Source organism: Mastigoproctus giganteus, chromosome 7 (genome assembly GCF_048544385.1).
Source record: "Mastigoproctus giganteus isolate SK-2022 chromosome 7, ASM4854438v1, whole genome shotgun sequence".
In the NCBI taxonomy this organism is placed as follows: domain Eukaryota; kingdom Metazoa; phylum Arthropoda; class Arachnida; order Uropygi; family Thelyphonidae; genus Mastigoproctus; species Mastigoproctus giganteus.
In genome coordinates this window covers 94636002-94660078 of record NC_143581.1, presented here as the reverse complement: position 1 = coordinate 94660078, position 24077 = coordinate 94636002, and the positions used below count along the sequence as shown (strand labels likewise).

General features: G+C 35.7%; 1 protein-coding gene across 5 annotated transcripts in view; it reads right to left on the bottom strand.

Annotated features, from left to right (window-relative positions):
- Nucleotides 1–24077, bottom strand: part of LOC150083087 (sorting nexin-14-like) — an 842525-nt gene that overhangs the window by 533859 nt on the left and 284589 nt on the right. For all 5 annotated transcript variants that reach the window (XM_090377020.1, XM_090377024.1, XM_090377023.1 and 2 more), the window contains one exon: nt 17923–18006. In XM_090377020.1, the coding sequence (XP_090233146.1) occupies nt 17923–18006 (84 nt within the window). The remainder of the gene's footprint in view (nt 1–17922; nt 18007–24077) is intronic.

Sequence of the window (24077 nt, the reverse complement as noted above, 5' to 3'; positions counted from 1 at the left end):
CCTGAAAATCGGCATTTAAGGAATTGGTAGCAGATTTTCGAGAAGTTGAAGCTGATTGACCAGGACAAGGTTTCTCAAAATGGAAAGTGGAATGCAATGTGCTATCATCGGCAAACTATGGATAGGATTTCCAGTCAATGGAAGAAGGTCATTAATATACAAGAGGAAAAGAGTGGGGGAAAGAACTGAACCTTGGGGGACACCGGCATTAGTGGAGAAGTTAGAAGACAGAGAGCCATCTGCCATCTACCATCACCCTTAGTGAGCGATCAGAAAGAAAACTGGATAACCAATTACTAAAAACAGTTGGTAAACCATAAGATGGAAGCTTGTTTAGAAGACCTGTATGCCAAACACGATCGAAACCTTTGGGATGTCAAGAGCAACTACTTGTGTTTCACCGAACCTTTCCATTGAATTAGTCCATAAATGGGTAACATAAGCCAGAATATCACCAGTGGATCGACACTGACGGAATCCATACTAGCCATCGTTGATCAGAAGGAAGGTTTCTAGGTAGTTTAAAATTTGGCAGTTAATTGATTTCTCCATTACTTTAGAAAGAGTAGAAGTAATTGAAATGGTACGATAATTGGATGGGAGGGATTTGTCACCCTTTTTAGGAACTGGCTGGATAGGAGCAAATTTCCAAGCAGAAGGAAAAACAACTTGGAAATAAGAAAGTGAAAAAAGGCAGCAAAGAATAGGAGTAAGTTCAGGAGCACAGGTTTTGAGAAAAAGTGGAGAAATACGATTGGGACCTGGAGCTTTCTTAGCATAAAGATTCGTCAAAATCCTTTTGACAGAAGACCACAGGAGGCATTGATTGCAGCGTGTTGGGAATACTGGGAGGTGTTTTACCAAGATCGTTAATGAATGAGTTGAAAGAAAAATGGGATGCTAGCAGGTCAGCTTTGTCCTTGACTGTAGTGACAACAGAACCATCTGGTTTGGACAGAGGTGGGAGCAGAGATGGGCAAAAGTCGCGGCCAATAGCTTTGGCAAGAGACCAGAATGCTCGGCTACCATTAGGGCAAGAAGCAAGTTTTCTACTCTTAGCCTGTTTAAACTCTAGTTTGGACTGGTTAATAACTGCTTTACAATTGTTGCGAGCTTTGGTGTAGGCAGAAAATGAAACTGAAGAAACGGAAACAAGCCAATTGCGATATGCAACAGTCTTCTCTTGAACAGCCTTAGCACATTTATTGGAACATCAAGGTTTAGATAAAGGATGAGATTTTAAAGTGGAGTGTGGGATAAAGGATTCCATTCCTGCAAGAATAATTTCGCTGGCACGATCTGAGCAAACGTTGACATCAGAACTTTTGAAACAGTAATCCAACCAAGGAAAAGAAGAAAGAAGTCTCGCAGGTCATCTCATTTTGCATTCTTGTAATGCCAAACAACACGAGGTTGCCAATAGCAATGAGATAAACGTTCCATTGGAGAAGAGATAATCACCAAGCTGTGATCTGAAGTGCCTAAAGGACTTCTCACTTCCACCGTGTACTTAGAAGGGTTGTTTGTGAGAAAAAGATCAAGCGTGCTGGCTGTATGATTAGGATTGTCCGATATTCTTGTAGGTAAATGAACAATCTGTGCAAGATCATTAGTAATTGCAAAAGCCTCAGCATCTCGACTAGCTGGGTCTGTGTGACTAGAAAACGGAAGCCAGCTGGAGCTGTGAACATTAAAATCACCAAGGAAAATTACCTCACTGTTAGAAAAGTTGGACTGGAGAAAGTCAAGTTGCAAAGTGAGGAAGTCAAAAGCTTCAAGTGATTAGTGGAGTTGGGAGAACAGTAGAGACAACAGATGAATTTGACACAATGAGGTAGAGAGATTTTAAGCCAGAGAAGATCAAAGAGAGGAGATTCCAAATTGCCAAGTCTCTGACAGGGAATATCAGAATGGACATATGCACAAGTACCACCTTTGAGGCGAAAAGAATCATACAGCGAATAATTTGGGCATCTGTGATGAGCAGTAGTTGAATCAACTGATAACTGAGATTCTGTCAGAAAACGTACATGGGGTTTGGCAGTCTGCAAGTGGAAATGGACATCGTTGAGATTAGAATTGAGACCACGTATATTTGTGAAATAAATTAGGAAGTGCTTGGGGGGAGGTTTAGATCTTTTCGCAGATAAGCTTGCTCTATTAGTTTGACAATTCGTGGTGTATTCATAGTAAGAAAAAGTGGGGACATGCTGTATGAAGTAATGAAATTTTTGGATATGGCGTACACATGGTAAGAATATACCCAGATCCTTGACATAACGTGGCCTTGACAATGCTCCCCGCATACACACTACTCAGACTCCCTCCAGTCACTATCTGGCAGAGTAGAGGTAGCAAGATTATACACTAGCTGATCCGGAAGCCTCCTAGAGAGTTACCAATAGGTTCAGTCTGGTGTACTAACTAGCGGCCAGCCTGCGAACACCGTTTTAGAGATGTGCCCTCGAAATTTACGGAATATTGGATCTCACCACAAAGTTCATCATAACCTCAAAAGTCATCAATCATACTGCATGATGGAAGAGATGGGGAAGGGTTGACCGGAACTTAGCTCTAGCAACTATACATGGGTTCCACCACTTCAAGCCTCTAATAAGCAAAGTGGTGGTATTGCATCGGTTGATGAGAATCATCTACCACCTAGTACTGCCTGGTAACATAGAGGGGTGGTGCTCCTCCATGTGGTGTGGGCACCATACCTCGACCCCTGCTTACGTTGGTTCACACCTGGATGGTCACCCACCATGTACTTGTGCATGGAGGTTATACCCAGGATTACTAACAGTTCCACCATCGTGAAGGTGCAAGCAGAGGATTTGGCTGTCACAGACCATCTGGACTTCGGCGAAATTGGGTCCACTTGACTTGAGTGTTACCCGAATATCAGTTCCATCAGCGTGTTAGACTTACAGGTAGCAAGTACAGCTTGTCTGGCATATCTGAGAGAATGTCTGTGACAACCTCAAGGACCAAATTTTGTTCATTCCTCTTGTGTGAGGCATGATTCTAGTCTAAATTTAAGTTAAGATGACCACAATAAAAATAAGAGATACAAATATAACAATGCTTTACCTATCCAGCAACACTATTTACTACTCTATTTTAAATTACTGTATGTATTATATGATACAGTTATGTTATGAGATTGTATAGCTCTAAGTTTATATTTTATGGACCTAATAAAACACTTCTAATACTGGGTGAGCAAAAAGTCATGCAACCCACAGTGAAATAATCAGTGGCTGTAATTGAGGACTGTTTGTATCATATTTGTATCATAAAAAAATACACAACTGACACTAAACCAGTGCTGAAGAAACAAGACAGGTCATGTGACTTTGCAACAGACTCGTAGCATCTTTCAACAGATAAAGTGCAGACATGCATTTTTAGGAAGTGCAACGAGTATTCACTTTCGAACACTACCTGGTGTCTCATTCTTATTTAACTTGCTAGAATGAGTTTTTTGTTGCATTTCCCAGTTCTCCTGTGCCAAATAAATCAACAATGACTGGTCTGGTGAAATCTTTCCACGACACAGGAAGTGAGCACTGAGGGCCAACCAGAAAATGTTCTGGTCAGCCATCATTGCTCAACTGATGATAGTGTTAGCAATGTTCGTCAGATGTTATTACACTCTCTACAAAAATCCCTGAAAAAACTTTCACAGCAGAGTGGATTATCTTACAGAAGTGTATGCAAGGCTACAAAGATTTTAAAACTCCATCCATATCATGTACGTGTCATGCAGGAACTCAAGAAAGCCGATATGGAAAAACAAATTCAATACTGTAGGTAATTTACACGCTTCATTCAAGAGGATATTAACATTTTAGATAAATGTTTTCTATACTGATGAAGCGTGGTTTCATTTAAGCTAATTTATTAAAATGTAAAATAGCAGAATATGGATTGTGGAAAATCCATGCTTTCGCAAAAGACTGTTAAAGTCCTTGCAAGTCAGCGTATACAGGACTGCTCAAAAGTGAATGCGTGATCAACATGCAGGCGGCAAATACTGTAAAAATTGATAACCACCGGTATTATCTCACTTTCTCTAAACCAGGGGGGGGGGCAACCACCAACCCGTGGTCATTTTCAAAATATACCAAATTATGTTTATTGTAATTTTTATTATTATTATTCCAGCAACTAGCCGTGAGGGTATTGCTTAGCCTCTAAACAATACTTGTATGGCCAGTTGTTTTTTGTTTATCTGAAACGAAAAACTACAAGGACTAGGAATCATTTATTAGTGTGCTAAGAAGAGACACATCTGAATTGCAGATCCTTTTCATTTTGCATTTGACATTCTGAAACTGAACAGTGCATTAGGAGGAACCTTCCTGTAATTAGCGTTTATCCTGTAGTGTTCACGGAGCAGAATAAACAATGACCAGGCAGAGTAAAGCATCTACTTCATTCCCTCCAAAGCATGCAGTTTCGTTAAATTTATAGTTTTGAGGTTCATTTGCCATTTTCACAACAACGTTCTACACTTGTCTATTGCTTTGTTTCTATAGAGCCAACAGGAACCAGACTTTGTCGCTGGCCATGAATAATACATTTTATAACCTTTTTATGTGTATCGGTTCTGTTTTCATTTATGGTGGGAAAATTTGTTGCAAAGTTACTTGAAGGAGTAACTTAGGAAACGAGAGTGGGAAACGAAACAAAAGAATTTAGCCAATCACAGAGATTTTCATTTGCTTTATTGGCAAGGAAAGAAAGTTCTGCAGCTCTCATCAAGCATTGTGTACTATTATTTTACATTTTCAAGTTTCTGAAAGCAAGAAAAGCACTGTGTCAACCAGCACGATTGCATTTTTTCTAACTGTGATAAAAAGGCTGAAGATTTAAGTAAGTAAATTTATTATTTGTTTTCATTAGTTCACATGATGGACCATTCACAAATTATGAATGATCCATAACATCTCTGATTGTCAAATGTTGTCCAGTTTTGATACTAATATATGTTACTACTCATTGCTGTAGATTTATTTTTTATTACTCTTTGTATTTTGTTAAAATTTGACAGAATAATTTGCAATTTTATTACCCTGGTGTCAGTAATTTTTTTATTGAAATTTGTTGAGGGATCATAATATCAATAGATATACAATGTGAATTTCAAAAAAAGTTATTTTTGTTTGTTGTCTGCACTTTTTTTTTCCTTTTGCACTCAAAAGAACAGTGAATGAGCACTTCTGAATAGAGAAGTATGCATTGATTTTCTTTATGTGCACAATGCAATGCCAACTTTGCAGTGATTCTGTAATAAGAGAATTTATTATTCGAGTTCTCATAAGTGTACATGATGGACCATTCACAAATTATGAATAATCTATGACATCAGCAATTGTCAAATGTTGTCCAGTTTGTGATTCTGCACTAATATATGTTACTCATTACTATAAATTTAGTTTTTTTTTTTTTACTATTATTTGTACTTTGTTACAATTTGATAGAACTACTTGTAGTTTTATTACTCTATCAGTAATTTCTTATTTTAAAGAACAATAATCAAGTAAGTAGACTTGCCAGTTGGTAGAACTGCCATCCTCCCGGTATTTTATTTCTTTGTTTGGAAACAAACCTATGTCAGTATTTTTCAGAAATAACAGGTAATATGATGATTTTTTTTTTTTTCGCTCTTCACTTTTTGGGATTGGGTTAATAGGGAAGGACAGGGGACCTTGTGTTTGCATTGGGGCCAACTTGCTCTAGTTACACCACTGACTTACAACAAAAAATTTGATTTTCATTATTATTTGTTGGCTTTTGATGAAACCATTGATTTGACAGATACAGCTCAACAATCTATTTTTAACAGAGGAATTGATAGAAATTTTAATGTAACAGAAGAATTGTTATCACTTACTCAACTTAAAACAACAACAACCAAGGAAGACCTATTTCATAAAATAAAAGAAGTTATGCTAGAATACAAACTTGAATACGGTAACCTAATCTGAATATCCACTGATGATGCAAGATCTATGTAGGGAAGAACAAGGGCACTTCAGCATACTTGAAAAAGGATATGGGCAAAAGTTAAGCTGAAAATTTTATTTTTCATTGCATAATTCACCAAGAAAGAATATGTTCCAAGATAACAAATATTGAAAATGTGATGAACATTGTTGTAAAATGCATCACCGAAATTAAATCTAAATCCTCACTTGGTCATCATAAATTATTTATGGAACTGCTGAAAGACGTCGAATCTGAGTATTAGAATCTTAGTGTTATGTGTATACTTTGTGCAGAATTTGTATTAAATGACTGTAGCGCCAAGTCACAGAGAATGTACTTGTGTTTGTGCAAGAGGAGGATTCAATTGGGACTAAAGTAAAGTAATAGAAGCATAGACATAGTGTATGAGAAGACAGAATATTATAATTTAGAAAAGCATTTATATCACTATTTAGAAAAGCATTTATATCACTATTTAGAAAAGCATTTATATCACTAACTTTTTATTAATTTAATAGGAGTCAAATTTTATGATTAGCTCAAATAATAATAATGAGTACCTCCGTAGCCAGGTGGGCAGGAGCAGCAGTGCGTAGCACACGTTTCTTGATTAGACCAGGGTTCAAATGATATTAACAGTAGGAGACTGGCAGAATTACTTAACAAGTACAGGTCACTATTCAAAAAAAGCCATGAATTAGGGTTGAATTTGAAAGTTTCTGCAATTCTACCCAGACACGATAGCAGGAATGTATATGATGAGAGCCTTGTCGATCAATTCGGCCCTGGAAAGGTTGTGCAAGGCTCAAGGGGTAGAATTTTTTTCTGCCTGGTCTGTACTTGTTAACAGGAGAGACTGTTTCTACAGGTATGGGATAGACTTAAATAGAAAGGGTGCAAGAATATTTGCTGATGCTATCGAGGCAGTGTAAAGGTGGGTCGGAAAACTGCTAGTTTGGGAGGATACAAGGACTAATAGATTAACAGTAGCCACTGAAAGAGGTGAAAGTGATTCTTGCACTGCTTCTATTGGAATGAGCAGCAGTCTGGAAAACAAGATGCAGGATATTTCAGAGACTGCTGGGAGTCATTGCGGTACAAGTAAACACATGGATTGTGTTAGGGTAGCTAAGAATAGGAACAGGTGCATGTATACTTGCGTGTACACAAATGCTAGGAGTTTGGTAAATAAATTTGATGAATTTGAGGTATTGCTCAAAACATCATAGGCAGATATTGTTGGAATATCAGAGATGTGGTGTCACACAGAATAAGGAATGCAGATCTGGAATTTGGGGAGTACAATGTGTACAAAAAGGATAGACAGGATAGGAAGGAAGGAGGGGTTATGCTATTAGTTAAGAAACAAAATCCAAGGAAGTGAAGCCAGTCGACATCTCTGGACAGTGCAGTGTCGAGTCAGTTTGGTGTGATATAAGCATTGGGGACTCAAAATTGACGGTAAGAGTGTGCTATAGGCCTAATGACTCTGATGAGTATAATAAGAAACTGTACAGGGAAATAGAGGGAGCCAGTAAATCAGAGTTTTATAATGAGGGATTTTAATTTCCCAGATATTACTGGAATTTGTGGGTTGGTCACTCACACACTAGCAAGGCTTTTGTGGATTTATTGGATGATTGTTTTCTACATCAGCATGTACGGGAGGCAACTAGAGGGAGTAATACTCTTGATCTGATTATCAGTAGTGATTCTTCATGCATTAAATGCAGATAAAGGAACCACTAAGTGGCAGTGATCACAGTGTGCCCAAATGGGATTTACTCAATGAGGTAACTACCAATCAGGGGTAAAGGGAAGGGTTTTTGCTTTCGTAAAGGCAACTATGGTGGTCTGAGACAGTATTTAAATTCTACACAGTGGGACCAACTGATGATGTTACCAACAGAAAATTCAAAATGGGAAGCATTCAAAGAACTTATCTTGGAAGCTACTTAGTTGGCTTTACATACCAACTAAGAAATATTGTTCAAGGTTTAGGCCTAAATGGATGTCAGATGAACTAATGAGACATATGGCAGAGAAGAAAAATGCATGGTATATATATAAATTAATGGGTGATATGGAAGCCTATGATAGATATAAGCTGGTCTGTAACCAAGTCACAAAGAAGATTAGGCAAGCCAAGGCTGCAAAGAAAAACAGAAAAGAGTTCTTTACCTATGTAAACTCTAGAAGGAAAGGGATGAATCAGATTGGTCCACTGTATATTGATGGTTCAACAATTGAGGATCCTGCTCAGGTGGCTAACAAACTAAACGAGTATTTTTGCATCTACATTCACACATGAGGAGTTATTTAGGAAGGGGAATGCCAGAGGTGAAGTAAACTCTGGCAGTGAGCTAGATGATTTTGTAATAACTGAGAGGAAAGTGGAGGAGAAATTGTTGAGGATAAACATAAAAAAGGCACCCGGGGTGGATGAGATCTATCCAATTATATTAAAGGAGGCAGCAAAGGAAGTAAGCAAACCCTAAGCCATAATTATGAGAGCTTCTTTGGACTCAGGGGAGATACCCATACTGGAGATGTGCAAATGTGACCCCAATTCACAAAGGAGGATCAAATGCTCACACAAGTAATTATAGACCTGTGAGTTTAACTTCTGTTCCAGTAAAATTAATGGAGGCACTGGTTAAAGAAACACTGCAGGATCGTCTAGACAAGACTTCAGTTATAGCTCGGACACAGCATGGTTTTGTTAAGGGGAAGTCTTGCCTGACCAATTTGATTGGATACTATGATGCAGTCACAAAAGAACTGGAGGTAGGGAATAGCTTTGATATTATATATTTATCTTAGAAAGGCTTTTGATACTGTTGCACATTGAAGACTGTTGCACAAATTGGAGCAGTGTGCATTGGAGGCAAATTGCTGCTATGGATAAAGGGATGGTTAAGGGGGAGAAGACAGGGAGTGGTAATCAATGGACACTGCTCATCGTGGACTAATGCTATTAATGGAGTCCCTCAGGGTTCATTATTGTTTTTTGTATTTATAAATGATACTGATGATGGTATATCAAGGTTAATGTCCAAGTTTGCAGATGATACAAAGGTTGGCAGGGTTGTTAAGGACACTACTGATGCTATGTTGCTGCAATGGGATCTGGAAAGTTTAAGGAGATTGGCTGAGAGGTGACAAATGAAGTTTAACATTGACAAATGTAAAGTACTACATAGGGGAAACAGTAACCCCAGAGCAATGTATCAACTCTGTAGTACTAGACTGACAGTGGTAGAGAATGAAAAGTACCTGGGGATAATTGTGCAGGCAGATATGAAGTTCTCTGAGCAGTGCAGACAGGCGGCAAGAGTAGCTCATGGTGTCTTGTCAATCAAACCTTCCTGTATATCATTATATACAGGAAGGTGTTTCTAGCAGGGATAAGGAGGTGATTATTCCCTTGTATAAGGCAATGGTCAGGCCACAACTTGAGTACTGTATACAGGTCTGGAGGACTCATTTCAAGAAGGATGTAGAGCTGCTGGAACAAGTATAGAGAAGGGCAACAAGATTAGTGAATGGAACAAAGGGGTACGCTTACGAAGAAAGGCTTAAGTTTTGCAAATTACGGTGTCTGGAGACTAGGCACCAGCGAGGTGATCTGATAGAGGTGTATAAAGTCTTGAATGGTTTGAGCATGCTCAATGCTGATGGAATGTTTCCTCTTGCTCAGAATAATCACCTGAAAGGGCATAAATTCAAATTGAAGAAAGACAAATGTCAGATAAATGTGCGGAATTTGCCTTCCATCCCTTGTTGTGGAAGTTAGTATTAGTATTAGTATTAGTAACGGCCGCATGGTGCAAGAAAGCCTATGGCTTATGCTGCACCAGACAAAAAAAAAAAAAAAAATCCGAACAAAACAATGATAAAAACAAAAAAAAAAATAAATAAATAAATAACTAAATAATAAATAAAAAAAAATAGAATAAAAAATAAATAAAAAGGAAATTAAACCTATCATCCTATGTGCTTCCCTTACCTGAAAGTACTATCCAGATGCCCTTTGAATTTCCCCAAACTGTCAGCCTCTACCACCCATGAAGGCAACTTATTCCAGTAATTTATAACTCGCTGGCTAAAATAGAACTTCCTGCAATCCAATCTAAACATTTCCCCCCGTAACTTGAATTTATGTCCCCTAGTTCTAGCATCATTTATAATCTTGAAAATTTTGTCCTCATTCATTTTACTGATGCCTCTCAGAGCCTTAAACACCTCAATCAAATCTCCTCTAAGGTGTCTAGTTTCCAAGCTCTGCAACCCACATATTCGAAGTCTTTCTTCATAAGGACGCCCTTTTGCCGATCTCACCAGGCGAGTTAACCTTCTTTGCACCCTTTCAAGAAGCTCGATGTCTTTCTTCAGGTGCGGTCTCCATACTTGAACACAGTATTCCAAGTGTGGTCTAACATAAGCCTTATATAATGGGATTATCACGTCCCTATCTCTACTTGCAAAAGTTCGATAGATCATCGATAGGACACCATGGGCCTTCCTTGCAACCTGTTTACAATGCTCAGAGAATTTCATGTCTGACCGTATCGTAACACCCAAGTCCCTTTCCTCCAGTACTGGGTTTAGTTGAACTCCACCAAGTGAATAAGTTTTTTTGGGATTACTGTTTCCCAGGTGTAATACCTTACACTTTGTTGGATTAAAGCACAGCTGCCATTTTTCTGACCATTCCTGAAGTCTATCTAGGTCTCTCTGAAGAAGCTCAGCTTGACAGTGATCATTAACTACTCTACCAATTTTAACATCATCTGCAAATTTAGACATCACGCCCTCTATCCCTTCATCAATGTCGTTTATGAAAATTAAAAACAACAGTGGTCCTAATACTGATCCTTGGGGAACCCCACTTCTTACATCAACCTGATAGCCAAAGTTGATAGCCTAAATAAATTTAAGGTTCAGCTGGACCGGTACTTCGAACGAACGAAGGGGTGAAATGGGAGTGGTTGTTTTTTTTTTTTTTTTTTTTTTCCGGCTGATGCTGCAAAAGCTTGCTTTCTTGCATCATGTGCCTCTACTAATGCTAAGCCATCAAGGGTTCTGGTCATTGGTCGAAAATTTTATCAAGAAAGTGGATAGATGTTTTGGTGAAAATTGGACCTAAACAAATGAATGATGTTTCCTTTCCTTTGAATAAAAAAAGGATGATTTTCAAGTTTATATTATACAGGTGACCCCCACTTAACGCCGATAATTCATTCCTGAAAAACAGAGTGCTAAGTAAATCAGTGCTAAGCAAGAGCTGTATTCCTGTAAAGTAACATGTGTATTTGTGAGTTGCGGTCTGTGCCATTTATTATTAATTAGGATATTTCCTAATTAATAGCAAAAAGATGCACAAATTTCGGTCAAAATATTTAATATTAAAAATTTGTACGTATAAAATATTCTACATTACATACGTATATAATTATGTGGTAAGTATCAAAATTAAATTTAAAATGCCAATTAAAATCATTTAATCCGATGGCCCTGAGCTGTAAAGTTTTCATAACTTTAGTCGATTTTGGGTTGTCCTTTGGCCATCTTCCTAGTAAACTTAAATGGTTTTACTTTATAATCCAAGCAGTGTTACCACCCAACAATAAAGTCAACCGATCCTTTGCCACTTTGAAGCCTGGCATGTTTTTTTTTTTTTTTATTTCGATATGAAACTTCTTTTAGGCATTTGTTTCCAAAAAAAGTCCTGTTTCATCTATGTTAAAAACTTGTTGAGAAGTTTAACACCACTTTTCAACAATTTTTAGTTGTTCTTTGAAAGTTTCGGCTCCTTCTTGATCTGCGCTTGCGGCTTCTCCCTAGATTTCAAATCTATCTTACCAGCCCTTACTAGCTTTAAATGGTTCCACATTTTTTTTTTTTTTTTTTTTATAGGTGAGCTTTCTTCAGATCATCATGTAGGCTAATCACTTTTTCTTTAATAACATTTAACTTAACGGAATTGTGTGTTGTATCTTCAATAAAATTATTTAGAAGTCTCTCCATTTCAATTATAATAGCCGGCCTAACTGCTTGCAGTGGAATAGCTGTCTTTCCTGCTGCTAAAATTAATTCTTTATTTTTTATAATTTTTCTTACAGTTGAACCTGCTAGTCCTAAATTATTGCACACATCCCACTTGTCGTTGAACGGAATCGGTTCACTTCAAAACGTATAATTTAATTTTCAAATTCAGTATTTTTCTTACCTTAATACGCTTCATACTGCATCCACACGTTGTTTCTTTTTAATTCTTATCTGCCATTATTAATCTTCAAAAATGTAACTGTGTTGCATTAATTATGATACAATGTTCGAGTAAACTTTCCATTATGGACGATGTCCAACACTGTACCAATTGATGACTATACTTCAGATAAGTGCATATAATGCAAATACTACAAGCAATATACTCGATTATTTTTTAAAATGTTAATCTCACAACTACGTAAAGTCACCATAATACAATTAAATTAGCTTGGGAGAAAATTTCACTGAGCGTGGGAAACTTTGTTATTCATTTTCAAGCTATCGACTACATCAGATGAAACGTTTACAAAAATTCGATCTGTATGCTGGTAAAACAGCATTATAGTGAGTTGTGACAGCATTAGAGTGAAATAGGGGTTATAATATAAGAACAGCGTTAAAGCGAATCAGCATAGAGCAAACCGCATTATAATGAGGGCCTGCTGTACAAGGACATTAGCACACAATGAAAAGGGAAATTGTATCTAGTTAATATATTCAAGTTCAACAAATAGTACATATTGTTTTTGTTGTACAATATTTGGAACTGCAAATATTCAATTATGTTCAACTGGCGTTTCCGATTGGAAGTATGCTAGTATTAATTTGCAATGAAATGAAATATCTAATGAAATGAAATATCTAATTATAATAAATACTTTACAATGAAGTCCATGTTAACAAAACAAACAACTGTAGACAAAGAATAAGTTGCTTGCATGAACATTAGCTGGCCAATCTCTTGCATTTTGCAGTTCCTAAAGTGTATGTTCCCAATAATGGTAATTTTTTGAAAGTGATTGAAATGTTAGCTAAATTTGATCCATACATAACGGATCACCTTTCTAATATTAAAAACAATATTAGCCGTATGCCACATTATTTGGGAAGTAAATCTCAGAATGAAATTATTTCTTTAATTGCTGACAAAATAAGTAGAAAAATATTAGGTAAAGTCGATAATAGCAAGTATTTCTCAATTATTCCAGATTGCACCCAAGAGTAGCCATGTTGAACAATTAACATTTATCATACGTTTTGTTGTATATTGCAGCAATGAGGTAGAAATAGGGGAACATTATTGGGATTTCATCAAATTAATGACACAAGAGATAAGAGCTTATGTACATTAGTATTAAATGATTTATTCCCAAAATATAACTTAAAACTAAATAACATGAATGGGACAAGGTTACGACAATGGTTCCAATATGAGTGGAAAATATATTGGCTTTCAAAAACTTAAAGATGCAAATAGTTGTGCAACGACTGTACCATGTGATTCTCATACTTTAAATTTAGTAATCAATGATGCAGCAGAAGTCACTTTCGAAATTGTTTAATTTTTTGATATTGTGCAACAATCATACACTTCCTCCTCATACAGATGAGAAAAATTAAAGGAAAATATTACAAAATATTCCAAATTGTTCATTTACCCACAAGAATACCGGACAATCCTAATCATACATAATCTCTTTTTCTAAGTACATGGTGAAAGTGAGAGGTCCTTTAGGCACTTCAAGTCACAACTTAGTGATTGTCCCTTCTCCAGTGGAGCCTTTATCTCATGGCTATTCCCAACCTCGTGTTGTTTGGCATTACAAGAATGCAAAATGGGATGACCTGCAAGATTTCTTTTCTTCTTTTCCTTGGTCTGATTACTGTTTCAAAACTTCTGATGTCAACATTTGCTCAGATCATGTCAATGAAATTATTCTTGCAGGAATGGAATCCTTTATCCCACACTACACTTTAAAATCTCATCCTTTATCTAAACCTTGATTTTCCAATAAATGTGCTAAGGCTGTTCAAGAGAAGAACATTGCATACTGTAATTGGCTTGTTTCTAATTCTTCAGTTTCATTTTTTTTGCCTACACCAAAGCTCGCAACTTCTCGAACATTCGCTACCAATTCCTTAAATGCCGATCTCCAGGTAATCCTCCAGTGGGGCAAAGACAACTTAGTTGATTTCAATCCTTCTAAAACTCAGTCTTGTATTATATCTCGCAAAAAGGATTCTTCTGCTCCTATGCTTATCTTTGGTGACACTCCGATTTCTAGGTAAAATGATATATCTCTTTTGGGGATTACCCTGACTTCTAATCTCTCTTAGCACAAGCACATTACAAATATTGCTTCCTCTGCATCTAAAAAACTTGGTTTTCTCTTTTGCTCTCGGTGTTACTTTTCTTCCAAACAGCTGCTCACTCTGTACAAATCACAAATCTCCCCTACCATGGAATATTCCCACATCTGGGGTGGTGCCCCCAAAACCTCTCACTCAGGCTTCTCGATTCCATTCAGAAGAGGGCAGTTAGGTTAATTAATGATTCATCTCTAAAAGTCTTTCCACTCACTGTCTCATAGACATATCGTTTCTGCTGCATACCTCTTCTACAGATACTTCCATGAGCACTGTTCTTCTGAATTGCCTTCTATAATTCCTGCTCTCGCTTTCAAAACAGTCCAAACACATGTTGCCACTACCAACATCCATTTACTGTCCAACTTCAAACTCACAGAACCAACTTTTCATCTTCCTCATTTATTCATTCAACTGCCATTTTCTGGAACAACTTTCCTTCATATGTATTTCCTGAAAATTACAGTCCACAGAAGTTCAAGTTCAATGTCCACAAATATCTTCTTTCGTCTTCTCAACCTTCAGCCCAAGCACGGTACTAAGTACTATAGGTTCTAATACCTCTCATGTTTGGGGTCTACATTAAAAAAAAAAAAAATTCATATTAAAATCTGTGAGCGATATACATTGGGAAAGTAGGATAAAAGCCATTAAGATTTCAACTTGATGAAATTTATGACACATTGTTACAATTAATATCTGACCTCAAAGTAGAGACATAAGTACTAAAAATCTTGCTCAAACCCTTGTCACAAAGATTTTCTTTTAAATTTGTCATATTGATTATCATATGGTATGATATTCTAAAAGTCAATATTGTTAGTAGGTTGTTGCAAAATCCTAAAATAAATATTGCAGAATGCACAGAAGCCTTGAACAATTTGATAAAATATTTTGAAATGAAAAGGTCTGACGAATATTTTGAAAAGTGTATTTCTGAGGTTTTCTTGCTATCGAATGACTTGGATTTGGAAACCACATTTCCTGCAGCGGCGGGTTTGAGAACAAGATGCACAAAAAATTAATTTGACTATGAGTCGCCTGACAACCCAATCACAGACCAAAAATTAAAACATAAGGTTGACTTTTATTTTACACTTTTAGATACAACAATAAATTCAATACGAACTAAATTTGACATGTTAGCAGATATAGATGCGTGTTTCAACTTCTTACTAAATTTTTCCGATTTAAATGATGAAGACCTTAAAATCACTGCAGTTAATTACATATAAAATTGACAGATCCTTATAAATGTGGAAGTGATATTAATGACAAAGAATTTTTTGAAGAGCTGAAACCATTAAAAGTATTAAATATAAGTAGTGACGATCCAAAAGACTTTCTTAAAATGATATGTAACAATAATACAATAAATGCAGTTCCAAATGTTGCGATAGCACTGAGAAGTTTTTTGACTCTTCCAGTTTCTGTTTAAACTGATGAAAGACCTTTTTCTAAATTAAAGATCATTAAAAATTATTTAAGATCTACAATGCATCAAGAAAGACAAAGTGGCCTTGCAATAATTGCTGTAGAAAATGATATTTCACAGAGAATTGATATGGACAATTTAATTAAAGTATTTGCTACAATTAAAGAACAAAAATTTATGTAAAATATATTTTTTAAATAAATTTTTAAAAGTTGAGAGCTGAATGCATAAGTATTTTTTAATGTTTTATTATATTTTGTACTTTAGTGTCTTTTAGAGTTATTTTTAAATTCTTAATAATACTGTATATTGGCACCCATATGAAATTATTGAAACTGAAATTTAAAAAAATTCTAAGCTAAAATTGTCTATTGTTTCCTACTTTAAAAGGCATATTTTTAAAATTAAAATGCAGGCACATACCCCTAGGAACCACAAATAGTAAACTACATTCATTATATGAATTTTTATTCTGTGAGAGTTATATTATGCCTTACAATTAGAAAATTAGTGATGATGAAACATAATTAGTAGGAATAGGTATTGAACTCTTGTCATTGTATCGATGAATGTATGCAGTGAGAATAGAAAGAACCCTGAAGCTCCATAATCATTTTAATGCAGTTTAGTTCCATAAGTTTACCTGTTAAATAAAGCCTAGGAAATCAGAAGTGTATACAAAGTTCATTGAATGGAAATTATTAAAATTTTGTCAAATATTCTTTTAATCAAAAACTAATTTTCAGAGAAATTACGAAAATGCCCATTAAGCAGCATGAAAGGGTATTACTATGTAATACCCTTTCATGATAATTTCTTAATATGTTATCTCATGATTCTCAGTCATAAAATGGAATGAAATTTGTAATGATTACAATAATTGTATATCCAAAATTAATGAAAATGTTTCCTTAAGTTTGATTATAACTGCATTTTCTGTAAGAAAGTCAACAGGAATGGTATTGCTTAAAGATATTATTAAGATTTTGAACTATAAAAGTTGTTCTAATCTGAATAAATATCTCAAAATTCCAAAAATAAATTATTCTATTACTAATCTTCAAGCCAATTTTTATGGTATTTTTCATAGGCAGTAACGAAAATTCAATATGGTATTGATCGACAAAGCCATGCTAACCCAAAATCTTAATTTTTTTTTTATTAACTTTCAACTTCTTTTGCATAATGTGAGAGAAATGGAGACAAAACTAAAAATTTGATGACAAAAATAGAAATATTTATGGAATTTTTTTTTAAAATGATGCATGTCACACACATTGTAGTTAATAAATAGTAATTTAATTCTGCAAAAGAAAATGATGCTGCAAGTTGAAAAATCGAATTTAACATTTATTATTTTGGAAACAATTTTCTTCTGGGATCAAAAATGAGAATAGCTTTCCTGGGACCTCCCAGTGAGTAGAAACAAAGTTTACCATATTTCTCTCAATCAAACGAATTTTAAAATAGAACAGGAGATAGATGAGCAGAAGGACACTTCAAGAATTATACATAGATAGGATTATTGTTCTTATATGACACAAATTTAAATTAAATTTTTGTCATTGTGTTCATATTACTAGTAAAAACTAAAAGCTTTCTGGAAAAGTTTCTTCTTTTTAAAAATACGATGTAAGAGGTGCCAAATACTTGCTGCATGAAGGCAGTAAAGTAACCAGGAATGGCCCTGAGTGTATAATGTTCTATCTCCTGACAGAAAGTGATTGGTTCCATTTTTTTTAGTGATATGCTAACTGCTGAATGTTACCAGGAAATAATATTGGATTTGATATACTTATTGGAACGCAATGTGCAATGCTATTGGTTTCAGCAAGATGGGGCTATGGCTCATACAGTAAATTCTACAATGCAGATGTTAGGTGAATTCTTTGGTGGTCGAATCATTTCTCAAAACGTCAATAAAAATAAGTACAGCTAAAAGTTAAAGGAAATGTGCACATGGAAAATCTCTCTATCTCTCACCCCATGTTCAAATTATATTATTTTATAATCATTTAATTACCATTTAACATACAAGCAGTTCTAAGATCAAAAAGTCTTAAACTTACAGAATGTTGAGTAGAAATATTTGTGGAAATAAAAGCATCCAGCAATTCCACTTTTGGTTCTTGAATAGTTGGATATTCTATCATCTGGAAAACAAATATAAATTCTTAAAATTAATTTTGCAGATTTTCAATGTAATATATAGGATATCGGGAGCTATTTAAGTAATGATAAAGACCCTCATGTACTAAAGCTTTAAGTATATACTGCTTTATAAAAAACATGCATTACATCATTTTCATATCAATGTTAATCAAAATCCACAATATATTAAAAGAAGTGCATATATGGAATTATTATTACCTTACTGATACCACATTAGCTGTTCAATAAAAATATTGTAAATAGAAATATGGTCCAAAGGAACAGGATAATGTTTAATCATAGAAAACAGAGGACAAGACAACTGCTCCATAGAAAAAAGTAAATGGGTACAGAAAAGGAACAAGTGTTACTATAAGAAGAATTAATATCATTATCAATAGTGTATTATCTATAATTCATGTATTATCCATTATCTAATATTCATGGAAAAATTTACACATGAAAGTTGAAAATACAGAATTCACTGGGAAGAACCCTTACCCTCTGCCTGGGATCAGCTAACTGGAGTGCCAATTAAAAATGCATTTAAGAATTCCTACAGTTCTACATCAGACATCCTTAAACAAATGATATTTTTACTCTGATGAAGTTCCAGCAGTTTGAAAATTTGCAAACATCTCTGAAAACCACAAAGGAGGTTGTGTTATTATCCATGCATTAAATGAATAATAACACACTGTAAACTTAACTTCTGTCTGCTACAGGATCATTTGAATAGGAACAGAATTATACAAGAAACATAGAACTGCTGATAACGAGAAATCATATCTAAACAATATGATCGGTTATTATGAGGCTGTAAAAATTTTTTTGCAAACAGTAATTCTAACATAACATATGTAGGCTCCAATAAGACTTTTGATACTACATATAGTAACATACTTTTATATCTACATAAAAGTATATTACTACATATAGTAATATACCTTTATAACTTTTGCATAAATTGAAACAATATGCTAGTGGTAGGAAAGCTGCTACCGTGGATAAGAGGTTGACAGAGTGGAAGAACAGGGAAATTATATATAGTAATTAATTTGAGTGTACCAGGATGTCAACTGAAGTTCCACAGGTTTCAGTGCTGAGCTCACTGTTACCTCTTATATATGTTAAATACTGATGAAAACAAAATAAATTTGACATCAAAATTCACTATGATATACAAGTCTGGAGGGTAATAAATGATAGTAACAAATGCATCATCGAGACCTAAATAAATAAGATCTGGGTTGTTCAGTTTGTCTGAAAGATAGAATTGTGATATGTAAGGCTCTTCATTTAACAACAAAGGAAGAATTAAAGCAGATCATAATGCAAAAGTACAACATGAAATTCATTCTCTCAACAGCATAGATGCTGCTTGGACAACCCATGGTGTTTCAATTATGACATACGAGAATATAAAGGGCAAGGAATTAATTAGTCCATCAAATAAAGCCTTGATTAGGCCACATCTTGAGTACTATATATTACATTGGAACACCCCCCCTCCCTCAAATTTTAGAAGGGAATGATCTGCACAAAAGGCACAGTAATAAAGCAAAGGTTAGTTTTGATATAGAGATATAGAGAGATGTTTGGTGGGGGGGGGGGGAGAGAGAGAGATTGTAGTGAGGGTTTAATGGAAAAATAGCTAATACAGCCAAATTCTACCTGTTACTGTGAACTGATAATCATCTACAAGGGGTGATCACTTAATTTGCGGACTGCTGCAAGATCTTATCTTAATTTTCATAATCTGAATCTTCTGTAGATTCCTCCTTCTCGAAATTCTCTCCCTTGAACTTTGCACACTTTCGCCACCATTGTACCCACACATTGAATGCTTCTTTTAAGCCATTTTTTCCAAAGACTGTGAAGTGCTTCCATTGTGGTTCTATGAGCATTGTTGTCGGATGCAAAACGCTTGCCTTTCAGAGCTTTCTTAAAATGCGGAAACAGGAAAAAACCACATGGGGCTATATCCAGTGAATAAGGAGATGTGGCAGAACCTCGGCACCTATCACAGTGGTCACTCGCTGCAATATTAGCCATATGGGGCCTGGCATTATCTGGATGGAGAAATCACTTCACACCAGAAAGTTCGTAACATTTTTTACGAATGGCATGGTGAAGTTTGACTCTGAGAACCACAGAGTATGCTTCCTTATTCATAGTTGTTCCATGAGATGCAAAATGTAATAAGAATGACTTTTATGTCAAAAAACACAAGAATCATTTATTTGTCAGCTGAATCAGAAGCTCAAAATTTCTTGGGTCTTGGTGAATCAGAATGTTTCCATTCACTTGACTGTTGTTATGTCGCTGAATCATAGTGAAAAAATCCAAGTTTTGTCGCAAATCGCTATTCGATTTAAGAAGTTTTGACCCTGTGTTTCAAAACGATCAATCATTTCTTTGCAAAAGTCTACATTTTCCTGTTTTTGTTCTGGAGTCAAACTGTGTGGAATCCAGTGGGCACAGATTCTTGACATTTTCAGGTGTTCAAAATATTGTGAGCACTACCATATGAAATGGACATTCTATCAGCTATTTCATGAAATGTAATTTGCAAAATTAAGACCAAGATTTCCTGGGCTTTTGCAATTTGCTCAGGAGTTGTTGAGGAGGAAGGCTGACCAGGTATTGGGTCATTTGCAACAGGTTCACAGCCTTCACTGAATCACATGTGCCCTTTAAATATGGCCATCCTACAAAGATGCTCAGTACCATATGCTTCATTCATCTCTTTAACTGTTTTTGATGCATTTAAACCCAGTCTGACACAATAACGAATCACATATCGCTGTTAAATCTGTATGCCCAACATTATAGTTGCTTCAAAACGATCAACTGTGACACGGGACTAAATAAAACTTTCTCTTCTCAACACTAGCTCAAATAGTACTGGTATGTGCACACAGTGTGCTCAGTAGTGATCAGGGAGAGTGCCTCTAGTGGCAGTTATGGAAAGTTCACGGGATAAACATAAAATCTTGTACCAGTCTGCAAATTAAATGATCAGGTAAAACAAAACAGATTTGGAAGAGGGCATGTATGTTGACCTTTTTCGGTTAAAATAAAAACTTGTTAAATGGGACTCATTTACAATATGACTAAACTGAAAAGGTTCATTTGAGTTGAGTAGTGCCTGAAAAGTTGCAATTCTGACATTACGGTAAAGATTGCATTTAGTGAGAATAAGTTTAATGGTAAGTAGGAATGGCAATAAAGTAATGAGGTCAGGGATTTTCTCCAAGCAGTAAAATTATGTCAATATGGCCAATTCACGCTCTGGCAAATACAACTCTGTGTCTATTTAAATTGCCTAAATACCATTCATAAGGATAATGACAAATGATGAGTATGAATCACAAATGTACTGACATCATCATCATCATCAGCCATTTTCAATCCACTGCAGGATGAAGGCCTCTCCAGCAACTTTCCAGTTCCTTCTGTTTTGAGCACTGGCCATCCATTTACTACTCAAAAACTCATGAATTTCATCTATCCACCTCCGCCTTTGTCTTCCAGGTTTTCTTCTAGCTCCTCTTGGGTACCATTCTGTTATTTTCTTAGTACATCTGTCATCATGTCTTCGAGCTATGTGTCCTGCCCAAGACCATTTTAGTTCTTTAGTTTTGATAAGAATGTCCTTTACTTGAGTTTGCTGCCTAATCCATGTGTTTCTCTTCTTATCTAACAGTCTGATTCCCAATATAATTCGTTCCATTCTTCGCTGTGTAGTTCTCAGCTTCTCTTCCATTCTTTTGGTGAGTGCCCAAGTTTCACTTCCATAAGTCATGGTGGGGAGTATACATTGATTCATTATTTTACGTTTCAGACAAACTGGGATATTGCTCTTCAGTATGTGACTATATTTCCTGAATGCTATCCATCCAAAATTTATTCTTCTCTTGACTTCCAGCCATGTACTGACATAGAATGGACCAATAAACAGAATGTCTTATAATGTGAGACTAACTTTCGAAGATACTGACTGGACCTTTTTGGTTGGTCACTCACACAGTAGCATGACTGCAGATTTACTGGATGATTGTTTTCTCCACCAACGTGTTAAACGGGCAACAAGAGAAAGCAGTTCTGATTATCAGCAGTGAGCCTCCATGCATTAATAATCTGCAGATGAACGACCCACAAAGCTAGTCTCAGGTAGTTTTTAAATTCTATAGTGTGACACCAACTGATGAAGTTACCAACAGGAAATTCTAATTGGAAGCATTCAAGGATGTTATCACAAGAAGCTACTAGATTTTTATACCAACTAAGAGATACAGTTCAACCTAAAATTGATGTCAGATGAACGAATAAGACTTTAGCATTAGCATTAGTAGAGGCATTTGATGCAAGAAAGCAAGCTTATGCAGCATCAGCCAAAAAAAAAAAAAAAAAAACCCACTTCCACTTCACCCCTCTGTTCGTTCAAAATACCTGTCCAGCTGAGCCTTAAACTTATTTAGGCTGTCAACCTCCACCACAAGGGATGGAAGTCTGTTCCACCAACCAACCACCCGCTGGCTAAAGGCAAATTTACGCCCTTGTGGCAGAGAAGAAAAATTCATGGGATGCATATAAATTATCAGGTGCCTACAATCAGCAATCAATTCAAAAGGAGATTAGGCAAGCTAAGACAGGTTATGAGCAGTCTCAGGCAAAGAATGCAGAGAAAAGCAGCAAAGACTTCATTAGTTATGTAAACAACAGAAGAAAGGGACCGACTGATATTGGTCCACTAGTTATGAACAGATTAACTATCAATGATCCTTCTCAGGTTGCAGACAAAATGAATGGATATTTTGCATTTACATTCACACACAAGGTAATTTTTAGGAGTGTGGACACCGGAAGTGTGTTAATTTCTAATAGAGAACAAACAGATCTTGTGATAACCTACAAGAAATGGAAGAGAAATTGTTGAAGCTAAACATAAGAAAGGCATGTAGAATGGTAGAATGGATGGGTTCTATCCAATTGCATTAAATGACACAACAAAAGAACTAAGCAAACCTATAGCAATGATAAGGAGAGCATCCCTCAATTCAGGGGAGATTGCTATAGACTGCAGATGTGCAAATGAATCGCAAATTCACAAAGTGGAATGAAAGAGAGAAATGAGAAATTATAGACCAGTTAGCAGGACTTCACTTCCAGGGAAAATAATGGAGTCACTGGTTAAAGAAGTAATGCAGTTATTTTGCAGTCACACCATGGATCTATTAAGGGGCAATCTTGTCTGGCCAATCTGACTGGACAGTATGACTGTAAGTAAAGGAACTGGATGCAAAAAATAATTTTGACATCACATACTTTGGAATTCAAAAGTACATCACCAAGGGTGTCAAGACTAATACTCAAGATTTCTAAGAGGTACAAGCTAAAGGTTATAATGATTTATGCACCAACATTGAGCCATGATGATGAAGAGGTTGAAAAAATGTACACCGAAATTGAGTCGTCTAGATGAGCAGAAAACCCATTATACTATTATTATGGGGGACTTCAATGCTAAGGTTGGAAAAAGACAAAACAGTGCAGAAACGGGAACTATAGGAAATTTTGGAATTGGTGAAAGAAATGAAAGAGGTGAAAGACTTGTGGAATTTGCAGAATCTCAAGGACTGTCAGTAATGAACACTTTTTTCAAGAAAAGGGTGAACAGAAAGTGGACATGGAAGAGTCCAAATGGATTAACAACTAATGAAATTGACTTCATCCTCACTAACAGAAGATATATTGTGAATGATGTTACCGTTCTGAATAAGGTAAATGTTGGAAGTGATCACAGAATGGTAAGATGTACACTTGATATAGATGTAGAAAAGGAAAGGAAAAAAACTGACTCAAGTAAATAATACAAAGGTCTTTGAGATAACAGAAGAGGAGAAAAAAAGCAGTATGTACTGGAACTTAAGAACAAGTTTGAGCTTCTGCAGACTGCTCAGGACCAAGATATCGACGAGGAATATCACAACTTTCTAAAAGTGATAAAGCCCAAGAAACCTATAAGGAAAAAGAAATCCAAAGAAGAAAAAATTAGTCAAGAAACACT